The sequence below is a fragment of the Pelodiscus sinensis genome, chromosome 29 (genome assembly GCF_049634645.1).
Source record: "Pelodiscus sinensis isolate JC-2024 chromosome 29, ASM4963464v1, whole genome shotgun sequence".
NCBI classification, from domain to species: domain Eukaryota; kingdom Metazoa; phylum Chordata; order Testudines; family Trionychidae; genus Pelodiscus; species Pelodiscus sinensis.
In genome coordinates this window covers 1,373,301-1,396,910 of record NC_134739.1, presented here as the reverse complement: position 1 = coordinate 1,396,910, position 23,610 = coordinate 1,373,301, and the positions used below count along the sequence as shown (strand labels likewise).

At 46.7% G+C, this 23,610-nt stretch overlaps 1 protein-coding gene across 5 annotated transcripts in view; it reads right to left on the bottom strand.

The window, feature by feature from the left end:
• The window catches only part of GPATCH8 (G-patch domain containing 8), a 99,288-nt gene extending 76,460 nt beyond the window's left edge, over window positions 1-22,828 (bottom strand). For 2 of the 5 annotated variants that reach the window (XM_075911254.1, XM_075911255.1), the window contains exons 1-2: window positions 22,674-22,828; window positions 1,009-1,083 (exon numbers count right to left, since the gene is read on the bottom strand). In XM_075911254.1, the coding sequence (XP_075767369.1) occupies window positions 1,009-1,083; window positions 22,674-22,718 (120 nt within the window). In that variant the 5' untranslated portion in view covers window positions 22,719-22,828. Of the gene's footprint in view, window positions 1-1,008; window positions 1,084-22,673 lie in introns of those variants that run through there. The other 3 variants (XM_075911257.1, XM_075911256.1, XM_075911258.1) reach the window with 2 other exon arrangements.
• Window positions 22,829-23,610: the final 782 nt, after the last annotated feature.

Here is a 23,610-nt window from a genome sequence, read left to right as displayed (position 1 = left end):
CTGTAAACATCTAAACACGCACACAGACACAGACACACACACACCCCACACTAACCTACATAGGAATGCAAATATATATTGATCCTTTGCTAACACTGCAGTTTACAAAGTGCACACTAAAATGATGAAACTTCATAATTAAATTTAAGTTTCTTTGGGTTAAATGCTATCTGAAAAGAGCTAATTTTTAATAAAAATCTAGCTTAGATCAGACCACCAGTAAGGTTCCCTTTATTTTTCCATCATGTTTCATGCCACTGAGACTATTAATGAATATTTACATCTAAGCACTATTGTTAAATGCTGGACCTCCTAGAGAAATTTAGACAGCATAAGAAGAAATGTTACTGTACATCTGAGACTAGCACGTGATACTTTGCAAAGACGATGTTAAAAGATTCAGAAGAAGCTTAAAAGAAAAGCTACCCAAAAGTCTATCTTTTCCTACTCTGCAGTTCATCAGCAACTGTTTTACCTAAAAGTAAAATGACATTCTCAAAAGAGCTACACAGGAATGTTGTTTTATGTGAAATATAATTTTATGGGACAAGTTTAACATATCAATTACAATTCAGTTCTCCTCATTGCTACAGTAGTTCTAGCATTTACTGAGCTGTTATACACACTAGTTGATCACTATGTAAGCTAAAAGGATCAAAATACATTTTATTCCTGTTTCATTAGGTTGACAAAAATAAGCTAACTTCTCAACAAAATGTATCAATAATTAGCAAACTAACTTCCCATAAACAATTTTATAATTTCAAATAGGTTTTCAAATATCAAGCTGAACTATTTTTTTAGTAACCTAGATTATAAAAAGTTCTACTTAAAGCCTACGCCCACAGAACATTAACGAAGGACATGCAACTATATTAGAAAAGAATACCCCTAAACTGCTATTTCCACACAATTTGCACCAAATTTAATTGCATTCACATCAAGACCCATCCGATCACTGTCTAATTTGCTGGTGGGCTGAGGATGATGATGATATCTGTATCTTACCGATTCTATTGGCTTGTCTAGAGATGCCTGTTCTATCTCCAAGTGCCCTTCTTCATACTGATCAAAGTGATTACCCTGCAAAAGAAGAATGTGTCTGTTATTTTACTAATGGTAATCAAGACATTTCCCCAACCTATGCAATTTCCATTCTTATCATACACCTTGTGCCCCAAACTTATTGTACATTATATAGATTACACTGCAAAAGAAATTAACTCAATAAGATGCAGATAATTAGGACATAAATTAGGACATAGAAATGACAGACAGATGTAATCCTAGCTATGCTAGACTGATGACCTTCAGAAACTAGGAAAGTCTCAGAATGCCAGACACCACATGCTACTTTCAGTAAAGAAAGTGAAAAAGCTCATCAAACACTGGGCTCGAGGAAATAGCTTAGGATAAAAATCACAGTAAAATTAAAATGACTCTCATATACAACTCATACAGTCCACATAGGCCAGAGATGAGTGCATCACTGAAAGCCACAGCTGGATCAATCTCAGCAAACACAAAAAGTTACAAACATTGTTTCAAATAGAAAATGTGAGCAGAAAACCATCTCCAATATTTGACAATGAGTCACGTCAGAAACCTGACGCTGGTCCTGGTCAAAAGGTTGCTGTTAGAAATTCAGCGATCAGTTATGGTCAAGGCAAGAATTTGCTCTCTCAAGTAAACCACTAGATTAAAGCCATCTGTCTTCCCTTGTGGATCCAACGGCCAGCGTACCTGCCCTTGATGACATCAGGGTCGAATTGCTACAATGTACCTGGAGGGCTACCAAAGACTACAGATAGATCAGAATGACAGCTCAATTACCAGAAAGGCTTCTCTGCCTACCTACCGTTTCCTCCTCTGCGCTGCCTGCCAAGATACAGATAAAGTGTAACATTTTGATTATACAGTGATATAGCCTTTGTGAAATCTAGCCAATTGCAAAAGAACTTCCCTGCCAATCTGAGGCCCTCCAACTATATTTGCCTATCATTAAAAACATCCCTCCCCTGCAACTGTGTGAAAGGCCCCTGAGAGCACAGGAAACACTATGCAGAGTTGTGTCAAATGCACCAATCAAACCATATGAAAAAAAAAAAGTACCTTGAGCTCAACTGCAATAACCCCCTCCCCCCGTTACCTACGAGGGATATAAAAAGTAATTTAAAAATGTAACCACCAGGAACCCCAGCAGTTACACGGGCTGCAGAGCTTTATACTGCAGAGCCTGCTGCGTAAACTCCCCAGGAGTTTCTATGCAATCATAGAAGGGATCTTGAGAGGCCATCAAGTCCAATCCCCTGCCCTCCCGGCAGGGCCCAGCACCATCTGATCATCCCTGATCGATGTCTGTCTAACATGCTCTAAAATAAAACGAATGAGGCTGGCTCCCCAAGACTACCCCTGCTGGGCCCGCTCCCGGGAAGCCAGCATGTAACCTGCACAGGTAAGTGGGGGGCAGTGGGGGGCAGTTCTGACTGTGGTGCACCACCCATCAGGGTTCTACATGTGGGCCATGAGACATTTTGTTTACCATTGCCCACACCTAGGCTGGACAGACTGTGCTGGTATCACTATAGTGACATTCAGGTGAGGCACCTGCGGACTGCATACAACACTGACAGAGCCGTGTGCGCCCTCTGCATCCAATTAAGCACTGCTAGTTTAAGTGGCACACCTCGCAAACCCTAGGTACCCAAGTGCAGTTATGCCAGGAGACCACCTGGGTTACAACAATCTTGCAGCTCACGGAAATGGAGGTGGCCCACTTATGCATTGCACACTGCTGCCTTAGATATTATGGTGCTTTTGGAGCATGGAGTTAAGAGTAGAAGTAGCTCTGAGTTGGCTGAATATCCTTGGTAGTGACTTCAAGAGGAGGGGAAAATCAACCTCTTGAAGGGTTTTGGAAATAATCAGATTAACATGGCACATTAAACTGGCATATTTTATATTTCTGTTTTTTACTTTATCTAGGATCAGTCACAAATATTGTAGCATGAAATCTGTAATTAAAGTACACATTTAATATACTGTAAACAATTTATACACATGCAGAATAACTGACATTTATGGCAACCTGATTTTAAAAACATTAAACTGACCACAGTTTATGTGGACTCAAGTTGCACCAAAGGAAGCTCTTCTATTTCACAGTGCCAATTCATTATCTCTGATTAAATTTCACTGTAAATGAAAATCACAAAATAAAGGCTGTGTATGAACACAAAGTTACTCCACTCATAGCAACCAACTGGACCAAATACCAAACTTCCTCTTATAAAGATCATTCACCTGAAAATCTAGACACACATTATGGCTCCATTAAAGCAATCATCAACTACAATGGCTCTAGGATTCCACACCTAGAGTTAAACCTTCCTGCAGATGAAATGTCCTACATGCAACTCCTTCTGATCTCTTCTACTGTTTGGCATTTTAATAGACTCGGTTTTTAAGGGCAGAAGGTACCGACTACATATTGGGGGCACAGAATCTCACCTACCCACTCATGCATTATGCTTCTAACCTCTCGTTGAATTACTGAAGTCCTCAAACCATGAGTAAAAGACTTCAATTACCAGAGAACCCACCATTTACTCGAGCTCAAGCCTGCTAGTGACTAAGTGTAAAATCCCATGTACTTAGTTAACTGGTTAAATGTTTAACCAGTTAACCAATTAAATGGGGCTCAGGCATGCCACGAAAGGGGCTGCTCTTGGTGTGTCCAGGCCAGACCTACTGTGTACAAGGGCTGCTCCATCCAGGCTGGAGCACCCTGCCCACGGCGGACCCCATGGGGCTGGAGCAGTTGCCTGCCCTCAGCAAGTGGGTGCTTGCTCCAGCCCTGCCTGTTGACCATAACCGGTAAGCATCACTCAGTAAGAGTGATGCTTACCAGTTAACCATTCACATCTCTACTAGTGACCTGTGCGCCATGGTGCAGAAGAAAATGAAAAACTCTTACCATCTCTGCCAATCTGTACGAAGGGAAAATTCCTTCCCAACATCAAATATCAGTAGACCACTGGTGGGATTAGGTTTTCCAATGCACACCACTTTGCAGTTATCAACACAGAGTTTCAGCTGCCATTCTCTTCTCACACAGTTTAAAGAGATCTCTTTGTAACTCTTCAGAGTCAGCTTTTGATTTAACTATTTGAGTAATTCTGCATGGTCTGTAAATTTTGCCACCTCACTGTTTAGCCATTTTCCAGATTATCTGTAACTACGTTGAATAGTACTGATCCAGTCCAGATCATTGAGGGACCTTGCTACTGATTTCTCTCCATTGTGAGAGTTGACAATTTATTCCTACCCTTTGTTTCCTACATTTTAACCAATTATTGATCCATGACAAGCTCACACAATACTTGTTTTGCTTAAGAGCCTTTCATGTGGGATCTTGTCAAAGGCAGGGATGTTGATGGGTTACCAGCGTCCGGGAGAAGCGCAAGGTGAGGGGGGGGAGGGGCTGCGCCAGTCCAGCTGTGCCCCCTACCCATGGGATCCCGTTTAACCAGTTAACTGATTAAAAGGGATTTTATATCTCTAGTCAAAGGCTTTCTGAAAATCCAAGTACACTGGTTCAATAGCCACTGGATTATTCTCACTCAGCATTTGACACCCTCAGAGAATTCTAAGAGATTGGGGAGGCATGATTTCCCTTAACAAAATCCTCTCTCAGCATGTTCTCTTCAAGTGTTCATCACATTATTCAAGCGTCAGATATTTCTGTTCTTTTCTCTCATTTCAATCAGTGTGCACAATACTGATATTAGGCTTACTGAAGCCTTTATAAAAAACTGGCCTTACATTAGCTATCCTGGATTAATCTTGCAGAAAGGCCGATTTAAGCAACAGGTTACATACCACAGTTAACAGTTCTGCAATTTCCTAGGAGTTCCTTCAGGACTTTTGGGATAATATCATCTGTCCTGGTGATTTATTACTGCTTAATTCATCAATTTGTTCCAAAACTCTCTCTATTGACACCTCAATCCAGGATTGTTCCTCACATTTGTCTCCTAAAAAGAACGGCTTGGATGTGAAGGAGATCCCTACACCTACTGCTCTCAGACCTGTTCAACATAATATTTAAGCACATACTCAGTTTTAGCACAAAACCTCTGTGGGTCTAGACACTAATATGATCGGATTTAAACCACCAATTTTAATCAAAATTAAATCAGTGAGGAAACTGTGATTTTAAATCTATTTTTATTAGTTAATTTCTTAAAAAGATGTTAATTCTCATTCCATGTTGGTAACCATTAAAATGCAGATTTGTAACTAAATATAGGTGTTACAGTTGTACTTCTTTCTGACAGAAAGATATGCTATGCCTCTGCACTCTATTTTAACAGTTCCATAGCCTACCATCCATTTATTCGGATTCTTCTGATCTTTGATACATTTCTTATTTACTAGATTTAAAAAAAATTACTTGTGACTCACATTAAAGTTAGTTTGAGTGGAAATTCAAATTAAATTAAAAATATACAAACACCAATTTATAATCTATTATTGAAATAATCCTACCTTAAATGTGCTAGACCAAGTTCAGGGCCAGGGCAGGAGTAAGCCTGCATTAACTCCATTGCTCCTTCCCTAGGGGGGCTGTCTGGCCTCTCCCATCCTAAGTCCCAAGGCTGCCAGGTCCACATTGGTTGAGGGTGGGGCTTGAGCAATCCACCTCTAGCTCCCAAGGCTCTTATCCACTGAGCCACTCACCCACCCTCCCTATAGTTTGGGCCCCCCAAAAAACCAGTTGTTTTTGGTCACCATGTGCTTCAAGATGTAAAAAATAGTTGCTCTCATCTAATTTTTTGTGTAGATTGAAAAAGCAACAAAGTTTGTTTTCCACTTTTATCTCTAGTTGGTTTCTTCCCTCTGAATGAAATAACCACTGACATTAACAACAAATGGTCTGGTAGCACTTTATAGACTAACAAAAAATGCAGATGGTACCATAAGCTTTCCCACTGGGCTGTGCCCATGAAAGCTCATGGTACCATCTACATGTTTTGTTAGTCTATAAAATGCGAGCAGACCATTTGTTGCTTTTTCCTGTACAGACTAACTTGGCCACCCCATGAAGCCACTGAAATTAACTAACTGAATAAACTGACATGAAGAAAATATTCTCTGCACCTGCTGAAGTAGCCACCACTGTCAAAACCTGGTTTAGCACTTCGAACTCTAGTTTTGGGTGTTTAGCCAGTGACTTCTAGCAGTTCAGTGGTTGACTTTCTTTGAAATCTGGCAGAAAATATGTACTGCTTAATATTGTTTTTATTTTCATTTAGATTATTATAATCTTAGGCCTTAATATAGGCTATCAATTTCACATTTAATTTTAAATAGGCTTAACTTCTATTTAATTGATAGTTTATAAAATTGATAATTATTTTATTGTTGATTTTTATCCATATTTACCCTTATTGGTTTTTGGTGATTATGTCCTATGCATGTGCACAAGGTACTTTGCTGAATGGGGCCTTACTTTGAGTCTCTTCACAGGACCTGAAGTGAGCACTAGGGATGTTAAAATGTGTTTGTGTAAACATGTAGCCACTGATATTTTCAAGCAGATGCATGTTTACATGCGGGGGGGGCGGGGGTAGGAGCCGGTGCTCCTCAGGCCTCCCTCCTCCCACACCCCACTGCTGCTTCTGTGGGGAGGCAGCAGTCAGGGGGCAACTCTGTGGAAACCAGCTCCCCACGCACACCAGCTCCTGCCTCCCCTCTCCCACCCACTGACTCTGATATAGTCCCCTTGACAAAGCCTTGGCTGGGATGATTTAGTTGGGATTGAGCTAGATGACCTCCTGAGGTTCTCTTCCAAACCCTAGGATTCTATGTGAAGTTTAACCGGTAAGCCTCACCCTTAGTGGTGGGCCCAGGCAACCTGGCTGCTGCAGCCCCTGCCTGCAGTGTGTGTGTGTGGGGGGGGGGCGGGGGGGGGGCGGGGGGGTATCACAAGCAAGAGCTGCTCTGGCCAGCTGGAGCCCTGCCTGGCTGCGGCTGGGAGGGGAAGAGTGTTCCAGCCCTGCGGCAGGGTTCTCCCATTTGTCTCCCTTTAATAGGCTAACCGATTTTACATCCCTAATTGGAAACTACTGAGAATGGCAACAATACTTCAAGAAATATCATCCATAAAAGAGACTTAAAAAACTGGGACTGTTCATCTGAGAAAAGAGTTGACTAAGCTGGAATATAACAGAGGTCTATAAACTTGGAAAATCCATCGACTAGTCGACTGGTTGATTAAACTAAATGTAACATCCCTACTAGAGACTGGGTAACAGGAGATGGATCTGTCTGTACTCTTCTTTTCCTCTAAAGCACTTGGCACTGGCTACTATCAGAAGACTTGATACTTGGCTAGAACCACCACTGGTCTGATACAGTACAGCCACAGTTAAGTTCTTAATGCAAAGCTGGATGAACCACCTTGTGCTGAGCTGGTATCACAGCCGTAACTGATGTTCTACAAATTGCAATGACTTGTCTTCACAGTAATCAGAAGAAAAACCTTTCCCTGCAAAAAACAAACCAATCCTCACTACGCTCATCATTACTATTTCCTAAATTGCACTAGCAACGAACATATAATTGACACTCTATAAATCCGCTACAGAGGAACAAAATGGCAAGAAATGCTGATGGCCTTGGTGAACATGGCTCCTTCCGAACAATTCCCTCCAGACGCTGACCTAGAACAAAAGCACTGGATTCTTAATCGAGTGGCAGATGGGATGGGCAAAGCCTGGTGGCAACATAACCAAGCAGAAGCTGAGCACCTAGGCAAACACACCGGTGCTGCTTGATGCAGTACTCCAGGGCTGGGCAATACTTTTTGGTGGGGGGGCCACTCCAAGATTTTGATAAGTGGTCAAGGGCCACACTTTTCTGAGGAGCAGGTGCAGGGTCTAGGATGGACACACAGGGTAGGGGACTGCGATCTGAGAGGCTGGGTTAAGAATGGGGTTGTGACCTGGGGCAAGGGGATGCAGAGAGCTTAGATGGTGACCTGGGGTGTGGGAGGGGCAGGGATGCCAGAGGCAGGCTCTGGCTGGGAGGCGTTTACCTAAGCATCTTCCAGCCTGCAGCACCCTCAAGGCAGGCTGGGCTCCCTGCCTGCTGCAGCCCCAGACTGCTTGAAAATACAGGCTGTGCCCTCTTGCCCCCCTTGTCTCCCACGCCAATCTCTCAGCTCCAATTGGCTGGGTGGTCGGTGGGCCGGATCCGGCCTCTAGGCCATATTTTGCGCAGCCCTGTAGTACTCCCTTGCAACACCCTGTACTCCTCAGAAACAACTGCAGAAAGCAACAGGGATTACCTGCTGTTGTGAAGCAGTAAGCTAAGATAATGTTGCTAGACAACATATGCACTAGGGATGTTAAAAAGCAGTTAATTAGGTAACTGTTAAAATCTTAGTGGTTACACGGTGCGGGCTCTGCAGCATAAAGCTTATACTGCAGAGTGCGCAGCGCAGCTGGCTTCCCGGGAGCAGGGCCGGCAACTAGTGCGCACTAGGAGCTGCATCCCAGCTTCTGGCCCCACTCTTGGCAAGGCAGCTGCGCTGCAGGCTCTGCGTATAAGATTTATAAGGCAGAGCTCACAGCATGGGGCAACAGCTGGTGATAACTGGAAGCCAGCTCCTATCTGCTGGCCTCACTCCCAGGGAGCCATCTGCTGCCCCGAGCTGCTGCCTCTGCTCCCAGGAAATCGTGCCCGCACAGAAGCAGTGTAGGGTGACAGCCGGCTCCACGGGAGCCCGAGTGTAACCATTACAGTGTGACGGGCCGGCCCCGGACCAGGGGCGAGGGGAGCGGAGCCCCCGCCGGCCGTCACTCTCCCGGGGGCGGGGCGAGCGGAGTCCTCACCGGCGGGGCTCTGCCGGCCGGCCCCAGACCCCCCAGCAACCCCGCAACTCCAGCCGCCGGGGGCGGCAGGCGGGGGCGCTTCCCCCGCGCTTGCGCCGGCAGCTGATGGGCGGCTCCCCCCCCGCCGGCCCACGCAGGGAAGGCGGGGCCGGGGCGCACGGCAACTGGCGAGGGCCGCCAGCGGGGGCGTGCCCGGAAGGGGCGGGGCCCCGCCCGGAAGGGGCGGGGCCCCGGGCGGCGGCCGGCGCGGCGGGCCAGTTTAAAAGTGCCCGCCGCCGGAGAAGCGGGGCGCAGGCTCCTCGCGGCGGCAGAGGAGCAGCCCCCACCGCAGGACGGAGCCTGAGCGCCACACAGCCCGGCTGCCGGCCCGGCGCTGGTCCCGGGGCCTCCGGGACAGCCACTGCCCCTGGCGAGCACTCAGCCCCTCGCCAGACGGCAGGAGGACCCCACCGCGCCGAGTCAGGAGAGACCGGGACGGCCAGGAGCGCGCCAGGGCCGGAGAGCTCACCCCCGGGACTCCACCGGAACGTGAGACGCCACAGACCGCGGAGTCGAGGTAGGCGCCAGGGCGACGGGGATCGGCCGGCAGACCCAACGGGAGGGAGGAAGGAGCCCGGGGCAGGGCGCTTCTGGCGGCCGTGGGTGGACGGGCCACAGGGGGGAGAATCCTCATCCCCCTCGTCCACCGTGCCGGGGCACTAGCGGCCCCGGCGCTCAGGGCCCCGGGCTGGGACCCGGAGAGAGGGCGGGACCGGGTCCCCCTCCCTCCACACGGGGAGCGTCCAGCACCCGACAGCCACACCAACCGACAGGGACCAAACTAGAACCCCGGACTGGGGGAGGAGGACCTAAGGCTGGGGGCTCCGGCCCCCCCATCCCGCTCGGCGGGTACTCACGGCCCGGGGTTCGCTGACCCCCCCTTCTGGCTGGGAGGGGGTGATCGCACCCCAGGGGCCCGGACTCCACACCGGCGGCCCAGGGACGACGCAGGACAAAAGGAGGACCAAAAGGGGTCCGCAGACCCCCCCTCTCGGACTGGGAGGGGGTGATCGCACCCCGAAACCCTCACACGGTAATAGATAAGCCAATGCTTATCACTTAACCATTTAAACAGTTACGCTGTTACTTCCCTAATAAGCCTATACAGGCTGTTCTCACTGTAAGTCCAAGATACATTCCAAAAATACTTGGACTTATAGAGAAATAACTTAAAGTGGGGAATTTTTTTCCCCGTGGCTGACTTTCATTTATGCAAATTGGGAGGGGGGGTTGGTGCAATTTAAGAGTGGGGAATGGGAGGATTTATAACGCATCAGTTCCTAAGGCATCAATGACTTTAGTGTAGAACAGATGTATACCAGGGCAACTTATAGAGGTGGTGCCCTGTATATGGAAAATTAGTGCCCACTGAAAGAGCAAGTACTATTTTTGTAACATAGGTAAAGCCAAAATTTATTGTGCCAGTTCTGCAGATATTTCATGTGTCTACTGCTGCTGCCTAATGTCTCCATCTAGCACCTTAACTCTGCATGTAGAGCATCTGTGGGGCTCCAGCCCAAAAGATTTCACTCTAGTTCACTCTGCACATAGCGCATCAGTGAAGATGGAATGTGTATGAGTTTTTGTAGCAAGCCTCTAACGAGCACTAGTGAGCATTGGCAAATCACATTTTTGAGAGGCCTGTGCTACACTACAAGGTTATGTCGAAGTAAGCTGTATTAGGTTGATTTTATAATGAATATGTCTATCCCCCCAGACCTCTTCTGCAGACCTTAAGGGCTTTTAAAATCAACTTCTGTAGTCCACCTTGAGTTGCACGAAATTTGACCTTCTGGGGTCAAATCTGGGGCACTGCAGGACACAGCACTATTCAAATTGGCATTTTTGGACACCAGGAGATGTGCCACAGTACCCCAATGTGATGGCTGTGGCCAGCACTCCCAACTCTGATGCATTCCCAGATACACAGGAAAATCCTGGGGACATTTGAATTTAATTTTCAGTTTGGTAAGAGTGGCGAGCAGGCCATAAATGCCCAGGGTCTCAAATGAGCTTCAGCATGGAGCCTGCAGGAGAGCCTGGACCTGATTGCTGGGTGGGGAATGGAAGCTGTGCAAACAGGACTCTGAACCAGCACACAAAATGCTGATATCTATGCCATATTGCACTAGGCAGTGTGGAAAAAGGATACAGCAGGAACACTCAGCAGTGATGTGTGAAAATAAGGGTGCTCAGACAGAAGACAAAAAAGAGGCAACAGTTGCCCCAGGTCGGCTGGAACTGAGCCACAGACATGCTGTTTCTATGAGCAGCGGCATGGGATTGGGGGGGGGGGGGGAAGGGGCGACACCCAATCAGCACCCCAGAGCCATCTATGGATACCTCCCAAGCAACTCTTCAGGCAGCCTCAGACAACGAGGACATTGTAGATGAAGAAAAGAAAGAGCAGAATGCTCAGCAGGCAAGCAGAAGATCGATTTTCACAGATAGTCAGGAGCTTTGCCTAATTCTGGAGCCAATCCCTTTAAGGATGTTAAGTATCAATTAATCGATAGGGCACCTCCGCCTTTGAAGTGTAGCAACAGCCCCAGCTGACCCCAGGCTCCATGCAGCGCTGCCGCTTTGAAACAAGCGGACAGGTGGGACCAAATACTTATGCAGCTATAGGAGAACGACCAGTGACTGCAAAACTTTGAAGTTCATGGAAATGTGTAAGGCCGCTTCCATGGGTCTCAAAAAAGTCTCATCTTCCCATAATCTCCTACATTTAGTTTCCCTTTGAGCTTTCGGAATGGTGCTTAGGCGAGGAGCAATGGAGTGTCCTCAAGAGACTGACAAAGAGCAACCATTTTAAAAAGATCCAATAGAAGGGGCCAAAAGATTTCACTCTAGTTCAGAAGGAAAACTGACAGCCAAGGCCTGTGGGTCCAGGAAGGCAACATTGCGGGTTTCCTTCAAAGTGAATTTTCATGTGTGTGTGTTGTCGGGTTCGTTTTCATTTAAACAAATATTTGCACTCTGGTCAACTGCTATCACATCTCACCCAAGTGAAAACTACAAATGAATAACTGCAGCTGACAGCTAGATATCACAGAACAATGGAAACGTCAGGTTGGAAGAAACCTCAAGATTCCATCAAATCCAGTCCCCTGTGCTGAGATTAGGGATGTTAGCATGTAGCTGTTTACATAATTAACCAATAAGCCTGGGCTCATGGGTAAATCCTAATGACTACATGTACCCCATGCCATGCAGCCTCTCTCAGAAGCAGCGGAGAGCGGGGGGAGCCAGTGCCCAGAGAGAGCTGGCTTTTAAGCCAGCTCCCGCACAGCTGCCTGCCCACTCCCCACTGCCGCCCTCAGAAGCAGCAGCAAGGCGGGGGGGAGGGGTAAAGGGGCAGGTGGGAGCCAGCTTAAAAGCCAGCTCCCCATGATCACAGGCTCCCGTGGAGCTGCCTCCCCCACCCCACACTGCTGCCTCTGATAGAGAGGAAGTAGCGTGGTAGTAAGGTGGGCAGGCGGGAGCCGATACAAGCAGGAAGCCAGATTTGAAGCTGGGTCCCTGCGAGTACAGGCTCTCCAGAGCCACCAGTGGCTCTCACCCCCCCCCCCCCCCGCACAAACACCGGCTCCCGCCTGTCCCCGGCCCCCGCATATAAACGTGTAACCGCTGAAAAATTCAGCAGTTACACATTTACCAAAAAATACATTTGCTAACATCCCTAGCGGAGGCAGATCTAAGTAAACCCAGGCAATCCCTGACAAGCATTTGGCTAGCCTGTCCTTGAACACCTCCAGTGATGGGGGTTTATCATAGAATCAGAGAATACTAGAACTGGAAGGGACCTCGAGAGGTCATCGAGTCCAGTCCCCTGCCCACATGGCAGGACCAAGTACTGACTAGACCATCCCTGATAGACATTTATCTAACCTACTCTGTGGAATCTCCATCTCTGGAGCTATTTAAATCTCCCTAGGCAATTTATTCCAGTGTTTAACTATCCTGACAGTTAGGAACTTTTTCCTAATGTCCAACCTAAACCTCCCTCGCTGCAGTTTAAGCCCATTGCTTCTTCTATCCTCAGAGGCCAAGATGAACAAGTTTTCCCCCTCTTCTTCATGACACCCTTTTAGATACCTGAAAACTGCTATCATGTCCCCCCTCAATCTTCTCTTTTCTAAACTAAACAAACCCAGTTCTTTCACCTTCCCTCATAGGTCATGTTCTCTAGACCTTTAATCATTCTTGTTGCTCTTCTCTGGAACCTCTCCAATTTCTCCACATCTTTCTTGACATGAAACTGGACACAATACTCCAACTGAGGCCTAACCAGCACAGAGTAGAGCAGAAGAATGAATTCTCGTGTCTTGCTCACATCACAACACACCTGTTATGGCTCCTCCCTTGCATGCCTAGTCCAGAGGGTACCCTCATAGCTAGGGATGTAATAGTGTAGTTGATTAACCAAGAAGCAAAAGCTTATCGGTTAATGCTATAGACTAAACGCACTTCCCCCCCGCCCACCACACTACCCTCCTCCTCTACACTTTTTAGTAGACTGGCCAGCAGCCTGGCTCAGTCCCCAGCTTGCGCCAGGTCTGGGATCTACCCCTACTGCAGCTCTGCATTTAAAGCGTGTTAGGAGCCAGGCGGGCAGGCAACCCAGCTCAGTTCTGGCTCAAGCCAGGTCCAGGAGCTCACCCCTCCCCTCCCCCACGGACAGGGAGAACCATTCAAATGCATCTGAAGGCCATTAACAGGACCCTTTCAGTCATTTTTCTGAAGACTAAACACACCCATCTGTTTTACATTTCTCACAGGCCAGATTTCTTACGCTTTTTATCATTTTTACTGCTCACCTCCAGATTCTCTCCAATTTGTCTGCAACCTTCCTAAAGCGAAGCAGCCAGAACTTGTCACAGCAATGGAGAACACGGGCTTATAATGGAAAGCATTTTATATTCACTGTGGTCCTCTACAAGCTCTATTATATGTGAAGCCTCCGTAAAAGTTTTGGAATGATTTATACATACGGAAGATGGCTAAAACTAGTCAATCATAATTAGTCAGCTCTATATGACAGACACACCAGAATCACAAACTACTGGTTTTACAATTTAATCACAACATCCAGATGATTTGTTAAGTACAAGCTGTTTAAAATGACTGCCTGCAAACTCAAGGAGTTTTATGCCATTCCTACAAGCTAAATAGGGTTATGATAATGGATGTGGGAAGTGGTATTGGTGTTTCAGAAATGTCACATCTAGAGAAGCATGAAATGATTAACAAAGAAAACAAGATTTAGAAGAGGGTTTTCTGGAACACTCATCTAGTCAGACTAATAGAGATTACTCTGTTTAATTTTTGTTTTTAAAATCTATGAAGGCAAATATATCCAATCCATTACCTACATTAGCACTGTTCTCAATATTTTAAGAAGCCAAATTACTTCTATTGTGATATAGAAAAACAAAATACAAAGACGGCTCTGTGAAAATACCATTGGGACCTGGAAATATTTTGTTAAAACTTAATACTTAGTCCTTCCATGAATACAGGGGACTCGACTAGATCTCTGGAGATCCCTTCCAGTCCTATAATTCTGTGATAAACAGAAAAAATCTGAGAAGAGGAAAGAAAAAATGTTGATGCGTTAACCCTGCGTTACTGCGATATTTGTTACCCAAGACCCTGCTTCTCCCACTCAAAGGGTCCTGGAAAGCAATCTTTAGAAACACAACCCTTCTGACATCTATCAGTAGATGCTCTGCATACTCAGCTTCTCAACAGAATATTTCCCCTTCCTCCCAGTAACCCCCTTCGTGTTCCTCTGGTCACCTCTTTCCCTCTCTCACTCTCTCAATAACTGGCTGTGATTTCCAGCCAACAGGAGTCTCATAAGACTTTCAAGCCTTGACAGTATTTCTCACATGGATAGTAAGGGTGTTAAGTATCGACTGACTAATCGAATAGTCAATTAATTTTTGCATCGACCATTCGATTAGTCGATTGGGGGGCTCTGCCTCTGAAGCAGAGCAACAGCAGTAGGGCTGTTGCTACACTTCAAAGGCGAAACCTCTGCATGGAGCCCAGTGTCTCCAGCTGATCTGGGGCTCCACGAGGCGCTGCCATTTTGAAACACAGTGAGAAGCCTGATGCCGGGCTCCCTGCAGCATTTGAAAGCGGCAGCACCATGTGGAGCCCACGGTCTGACCCAGGCTTCAAGCTTTGAAATACTCCCTCTTTTTGAGGCAGCGGGGAAAGCGGGGGGGGGGGGGGGGGGAGCGACTAGTCGACTATCCTGTCAACTATCCAATAAGCATTTGCTTGTCATCTAGTTCCAGTGTTTCTCAACCTTTTTTTTTTATAAACTACCCCTTTAAAAAAAATTATAAGTACCCCGAGTACCTACAGTTTTCAGACACACATTTTTTCTACCGTTGCGACACATTTGTTTAAACAACTTAATCGTAGCCAGGCAGATAATGAAATTTTTGGTTGTAAAAAGTACAAAAATAATAAAGCGCTGTAAAATTTAAAACAAAAATTCAGTTCTCCAAATTTCAGTTGTGTTGATGTCCCCTCCCCCCCCCGACTTCTCTCAAATACTTGAGGGTACTCGTACTGCTGGTTGAGGAACACTCCAGTCGACTAGTCCTTCACCTCCCTAATGGATACTGTTCAGGTTACTTGCTTGCAAAGCCCTGTGAAGATGAAGAGCACTAAAAGAATTGTTCATTTTAAATCTTTTTTAGTCCAACCTCAGGGAAAAAAAGTTTCCACAAAAAAAATTCCACTTATGAGAAAAGAGCGTGGCTTAAAAAATAATCAAGCTTTCTGGTCAAATTCCTGCCTAATGTTCTATAAGCAATCTTCAGAGTGAATTCCTACCTTGGTGCCATCTTGCAAAATTGACATGTGAATATCACTGAAATCTACACTATCTGTTTAAGCAGCTTGCGCTGGCCTTTCAGAAAGCGGACTACAAGTGATATTCCCAGATGTGGGAATTTCCCCTCCATCTCACCCACTTAATGAGATGAAAAACACTTTCAGTTCCAAGTTTCCTACTTAACACACGCACACACAATTCTCCTCACCCCCAATCTGCCCAGGGTGGCAGGAGCAGTGCATAAGTAAAGGCAGCAATAATGCACAAAGTCTATTATGAAGAGATATTAATGAATAGTAGGGATGGTAAAAAGTGGGGGTTTTTTTTTAAACAAACGTAAATTTCAGCAGTTAGAGGTTTACACATGGCGGGAGGTGGCTCTTGTGGAGCCGCCTGCCCTCCCTGCTCTCACCGATGAACCTGTTACATGTTTAAACGGTTACACTTTCACATCCCTAATGAATAGAACTTCCACCTAGCCAGGAACTGTTGCTCTTCACTCTGCTTCCAGAGCTTGATGGTGTTACACGTACCAGGGAGTTCTAGGGCATATGTGATTACCTCCTTTCAAGGAGCAAGCAGATCTGTTGAATAACTTGTGTACAGTCTATCTGGCTAGCGATGTAAGAACAAAGGAAATTGTTGTACAGGAGCACACAGCATTACACAGCCTGCAATTCGGGAGTAAAAAAGGTAGATAACACAGGGAAATTCAATTCACTAAAAATTTCTGCATATGTAAAGCTCTGATGTTGAATAATTTCTGGTGATATGGAAGCATGCTTTGTACTATTGTATTTGGACATATACAGTATCTTCCATGCAAAGAGTGATTCACAGCTGCTAATTAAACCCCTGAACCACCTTTTACTGGAGTGATATACAAATCCAAGTACAAGAAATATTTTTCAGATATAATTACTGCAACAGAGTTGGGCATTCACATGGCTGTCAGCCATAAAATCCTTTTAAGGCACTACCAAGAGGAAGCCAAGTTAGCTAAAACTACCATACGCTTAAATTAAAAAAAAAAAAAAAAAATCAGTGTTGAATGGAGTAAGAGATTGCACCACAGTGGAGGTACATCTTATTGTGACTTTCAGATACAACCACAAAACCCAGCTGGTCAATAGCCCAATCTAAAATAATACCCTTGAACCAAAAACAAAGCAGCTTTAGGGAGAAAAAAAGCAAATCTTTACACAAAATTTTCACTGTTTATAGGACAGTTTTCAAACTTATATTGGTGATCTCTTTCACATGGCAAGCCTCAGAGTGCAACACCCCGCAGGCACTGTCTCCCCACCCCTCGTGGCCTGAGGCAGCAAGGGGGGGAAGGAGTGCAAGCAGTCATTTGAATTAACCGAGGCTTATTGGTTAATTGTTTAAACAACTATATACTAACACCTCCATGCATCCTGTACATTCACACATGCAGGCCCTAGCAGTAGCAGTAAAAAAGAGCATGTTTAAAATCATTTCAATTAAGTCTCAGATGAGTTTTCTTCACTCAGTGCACAGTCAACCTCAGGAACTCCTTGCCAGAGGATGCGGTGAAGGCTAGGACTTTAACAGGGATCAAAAAAGAGCTCGAGTGAGTCATGGAGGTTAGGTCCATCAATGGCTATTAGCCAGGCTGGATAGGAATGTGTCCCTAGCTGCTGTTTTTCTGGAAATGGGTGACAGGGGAAGGATCACTTGAGGATTGCCTGTTGTGTTCCCTCCCTCTGGGGCATCTGGTATTGGCCACTGTTGGCTGACAGGATACTGGGCTAGATGGACCGTTGGTCTGACCCAGTCTGCCCATTCTTGTGTGAATCAGTGTTAGTCAACACCTGCCAAAACAACAAGGAATCCTGTGGCACTTAGAGACTGAAGTGCTACAGGTCCCCTTGATGTTTCAATTAAGAGGTCCTAAGACACAGGATTTGCACGGTTGAGGTTTGGAGGCTGCACTGCCCTTACACGGGTAACCCAGTGCCCATAACCGGACAATTTCCAACTCCTGTAAAAGGCAGTGGAAGAGGCTGTCACTGGCAAGAATGGGTTTCCTTTTTGCCATCTCCCTGGAGTTGCCCAGATAAGCCTGTTTTGCTGACACTCTTACAGCAGCTTTCTGATTGGAAGGCTTTCTTGCACAATCTAGGGGGCATGCGAACTTCCACACCATCTCCATTCTGAGTTAGGAGGCAGGGTCTCTTCCCATCCCATCCTCCTGGCAGCCATCTTTCAGAAGGAAGTATGGTCTAAGGCAGTAGCTCCCAACCTTTTTTATACTGGGGACCGGCAAACCCATTCACAAATGGAAGACCAGTGACATTTTATTTGCATATTTATTAGGTAAATAATGAACATGCAAATAAAGTATTCCCAGCCTGCAAAAAGCCTCAGCCCCTGGAGCCCACCAGTGCCAGCCCTAACCCCTAAAGCCCTCCACCACTCACCAGCACCAGCCACTGACTCCAGAGACCCCTGTACCCAACACGCTCAGTGCCAGCCTCCCACCCTGCCCCCAGTGTCAGTTCCCATAATCCCCCCAGAACCCTCCCCAGTGCCAGCCTCAGTCTCCCATATTAGCCCCACCCCCAGTCCCCTACACTCCAGCACCCCCCAATGTCAGCCTCCTCCCTCTTGGAACCCCCCAGCAGTAGGCCCATCCCCTGCACTGCCTCCTAGATGCCAGGTGAGTGCTGCTGCCCAGGTCACAGCTGCTCTAAGGCTGTCGTGTTGGGCTTTGCATGGCCCTCCAGCCATGAAGCAAAGCGCTCTTCCACAACCGGGAAGAGATCCCACCTCTGCCCAGTGCCAGTTGGCTGAGAGGTGGGGCAGGACACACCTCTCCCAACAACTGTGGCAGGCGCTGTTACCCCAGTCCTGGCCCCAAGAGCCATGGTAGCTCACAGCAGCAAGCAGTCTGTGGCCCGGCAGCTGGGAACTGCTGGTCTAAGGGATAAAAGTAAGGGAACGGGTATTCCTAAATTTTAGTCAAACCTTCCACAGATTATCTCTGTATCCTTGGCAAAGTCATTTAACTTGGAGCACCATCTCCCAGTTTCTGAAATTAGTAATATTTTGGCTCCATTATCCTTATCCGTCCCCTCTGTTTCATTTCTTGTTTTTTGGCACATTGCACAGTTTTATATCTTATCGTGGGGCCTGCAGCTTTTGCAGAGTTTTCCATGCTAGACTACAAAATACAGACATTACATACTATGAAACATTTTGTGTAGAAATGCAAAAATCAGAATGTAGCCATCTTGGAATTATTTAAATTTCACAATATTCTGAAAAGCTTCTCAGACAGTAGCGTGGGGCAGGGAGCCAGCTCCCCATGGACTCCCATGGGGTGTAAACATTCAACTGCTGAAAATTTCAGCGGTTACACATTTACAAAAATAAACACATTTTCACATCCCTAGGAGAAACAAGCTTTTATATGATGCAATTACCTTGAACACTAAAGATGAGTGCAACTGAGAAACTGTAAACACAACCAAATGTCTTAATATGAAGCTGATATTCCCAGAGGGATGTGATTAGAATTAACTACAAGTTGAACCTCTCTAGTCCAGCAATATTCATAATCCGGCATGATTTTAGTTAGTGAGATGTCCAGTTATGGGTGTGCCAAGTTTCCCGCAGTCCCATAAAGTTTGTTTCTAGTCACCAGTCCTGGCTCTCAGAGTTCTGTGCTATTTAGCTCTCAATTACCACTAAATGACTTCTTAGAGCCCTGTAAGCAGTGGAAGCGGTGGTAATGATGCTAGACAATACTGACTTCCCGTTCAGCAAATTCTCTAGTACAGCACCTGTCAGGTCCCGAGGATGCTGGACTAGAAAAGTTCAACCTGTACTAGGAATCCAGATTCCTGGGCTTTATTTCCCCCTTTGCCACCAATTCAGTGTGACCTTGGCTTTTATCTCATTCCCCTCCCTCCATCAATATAATTTTCTTTTATAGCTGTCCACTTTCGTAGTCTCCATTTTTTGTCATCTCCAGAGACCATACTCTTCCCAAAGGCAATTGATATCCACCCACGCCCACTGAGAGGGAAAACTTTTCCTTCAGCAATTTGTAATTTTTGGGAGAGGCTAGGGAAAAAAGTTCTACTTCAATATAACAACACCACTTTATTTTTTAAGATGCAGCAAAAGTGGCTGGAGCTAGAAACCTAGCATTAATGTAGTCCTCATTAAAGAGCAAAGACTTTTCTTAGCTTTGTAGGAACATAACATTTATATTCAATAGTGATCTGAGCATGATTAGCTGATTTTAGCTGAGGACTAATGGAGATCCGCATCCTTTTCAACAGGACATTTTGCCAGTATAACCAGGGAAATGAAGCAGTAAGGAATGTATAAAAATACTCCCTTCACAGGAAAGAAAGAAAATTGCAAGCACAGAAAAAAAAATGTAGAATCCCTAAGTCTGAGCTAGGGATGTAATAGTGTAGTCGATTAAACGATTGACCGATAAGCAGGTGTTTTATCAGTTAATGCTATCGGCTACACGCAGTCCCTCCCTCCTCCCCTCCATGTTGTTCAAGTAAATTTTTTTAGCAGGCTGGCTCATAGGCTAGCTCAGTCCAGACTCAGGCCGGGTCCTGGCAGCAATCCCCGCTGCTGTTCTGCATTATTATGGGACCCAGGAGCCAGCACGTGGGCAGGCTGCCTCAGTACCGGCTCGTGCCAGGTCCCAGCCAACTAATCCTGCTGCAGTAGTTGCTGGGACTGAGCTGGCCTTCTCACGTGCCAGCTCTTGATGTGCTTCTAGTTCAGAGCCACAGCAGGGGTAGTTGAAGGAACCCAACTAGAGCAGAGACTGAGCACTTGAAATGCAAACACATACCGATTAATCGTGTAGTCGACAAAATTTTGTCAACTACACAATTAACAAAATACACACGTAACATCCCAAGTTTGAGCAATTTTTTTGGCTGAATTTTGCAATTTTTCATGACCTACACTGTTTTCAACTAAAAAGCCTCCTTGAATGGCAGAAATCAATCCCACCAAGAAATGAACTAGAAAGTCTAATTGGATCATTTATATATAAAGTATTTTTTAAATTGAGGAAAAACAAGGAAATTATGCAAAAAGTCTATGTTAAGGCAGCATTTAAAGCACATGGTTAAAATTCACAAAGCAAAGTCAAGTCACTACGTTTGCACAATTTATTTCCCATTCTTATGGTTTCTAGCTAAAAACACGTTTTATGTAGTAAAACATACATTGTATGACTGAATTACTAGCAGTCCTGTGGCACCTTAGTGACACATTTTTCTTAGTCATTAAGATCATCTCAGCTGAAGAAGTGGGTTTTGCTCACAAGGGCTCATGATACTATATTTGTTAGTCTCCAAGGTGCCACAGGACTAGGTTGTTTTTAAAGTTACAAAAGACTAACACGGCTACCCCTCAAACTGAAATTACTAGTGTATTTCCTGTTTTTTTAATGTGTAATCTGAATGCATTAAGTAGATTTGTGTGGGTTTTGATTGGTCATCTTCAGGCTTAGATGAAAGGCAGTAGTATATAGGTACAAAACATTTCAAGAACCTTCAGTCAACATAAAGATGATCTCATAAGTAAAAGTTAATTAATATATGCCCTCTAATTGACATTGACTTAATAACTGTGTTTTACAATAAAATAGAATCTATCATGCTTCGGCTAGGTAACATGAATTGTCATGCCCTGTAAAACAATAATGCCAATTCCGTTTTTAAATTGATCTTTATTTAAAGTGAATTTTTTAATACAGTTTGAACACCCGGTAGCAAGTGTTAATTTTATGGAAAGAATATATCAATTTTTATACAAGAATAAAGTATGCACTTTCCCAGTAAGGCAGGGTCTTTAGCACATGCAGCAGACAGCTGGAGAAACATGGATGGTCTTTTTGTTTTCCCCATATAGAAGTGTAAATACCATTCTGTAGGGAAGCAGGAAACTAGCTCAGAACTGGACAAGAACGCGAGATAACCCAGTCAGGAAACTGAAAAGTCTCTCATTAGAAACCCTGATCTGTTGTAGCATTCATCAAGAACAACAGAATCAAAATGATCAAAGAAGAAAGCCAGTGTAGACACATACTGATTTGTTGTTTTTTGAAGGAGAAACCAAGATGAATACATTTCTGAAAAACTTCACTGTCAATATTTAAGTCTTCTTTTCATGGATGTTTACCCCTTTGAGTTGTTTCTGTTTCTGCTTGCTACATTCTTTTAAAAAATTCTCAATACTCTTACTCTTGGAATTGGGGCATTTTAAATACGAAGACATTATCTTCCTCCCCTCTGTAATGCTAGGTTTCTGAAGTTCCACTTTACTAAACCCAAGCAAAATGCAGGGCTATGGAGCACTTTAAAGACTAACAAGATGGTTTATTAGATGATGAGCTTTCGTGGGCCAGACCCACTTCCTCAGATCAAATAGTGCGCATGAGAAGGACCAATCACATTGCAGAACAGGAGGGGGGTGCATTTTTTAATTGTATCCTTTGGTGTATCTGGCTGTGACGATTTTCTTCCACTATTGATCTGAGGAAGTGGGTCCGGCCCACGAAAGCTCCTCGCCCAATAAACCATCTGGTTAGTCTGCACAGCGCTGCATCGCCCTGCGTTTTGCTCCGGCTGCCCCAGACTAACCGGCTCCACCGACCCGCACTCCCCCAGCCCGCCGGGACGAGGCCACTGGCCGTGCGGGCGGGAGGCGGGCTGCGACCAGGCCGAGGGTTCCAGCCACTGTCCCCGCAGCGCCCCGCCCGCGGGCCGGATGAGGCGCCCCCGGGCCCGGCCCAGCCCGGCAGCGCAGGCCGCGGAGGCCGGGACCCCCCCGGGGAACAGGACCGGGGGGGCTCCCCGCGGGGGGGTTACCTGGAAGTCCCTGTCCTCGTTGAAGCGGGAGAACCTGTCCGCCATTTTCTGCTGCCGTCTCCGCCGCAGCCGCCCCCGCCGGCCTCGGCCTCTCAGCGCCGCCCGCCCGCGGGAGCGCGCCTCGTCATGCCGCGGGAGCGCGCCGCGCGGCCCCGCCCGCCTCCGCCCGCGCGCAGGCGCACTGGCCTCAGAGCGGTTGCGCCCGGGATTGGGGGAGGCGCGTGAGCGCGGGGCGGGGGAATAGAGAGGGGGGAGGGGCGGGAGGTAGGGGAGCCTGAAGGCCGAGGGGGAGGGGCAGGAGGGATCAGAGGGGTATGGGGGGGAGGATAGATGGGGGAGGAGCACAGGCTGGGGGGCACGGAGGGCATGGGGTGGGGAGAAGCTGAGGGGGGAGGGGCATGGGGGGAGAAGCTGAGGGGGGAGGGGCAGAGGGGAATGGGGTGGGGAGAAGCTGAGGGGGGAGGGGCATGGGGGGAGAAGCTGAGGGGGGAGGGGCATGGGGTTGGGAGGAAGCTGAAGGGGGAGGGACATGGGGGGAGAAGCTGAGGGGGGAAGGGCAGAGGGGAATGGGGTGGGGAGAAGCTGAGGGGGGAGGGGCAGAGGGGCGTGGGGAGGAAGCTGAGGGGCATGGGGGAGAAGCTGAGGGGGGAGGGGCAGAGGGGCATGGGGTTGGGAGGAAGCTGAGGGGGGAGGGACATGGGGGAGAAGCTGAGGGGGGAGGGGCATGGGGTTGGGAGGAAGCTGAGGGGGGAGGAGCATGGGGGGGGAGAAGCTGGGGGGATGGGCAATGTTCCCTCTAAGATTTTCCATCCAGCAGTGGAGTGAGTTTTGTCTTGGGTGCCAGTAGGTCCTGGGTGCTTGCGTGGATGGGTGCCACTGTGACACACACCCCCGCCCCGGCGCTGCTCCCCAAGAGACTCTCACAGTGCCCAGGTTT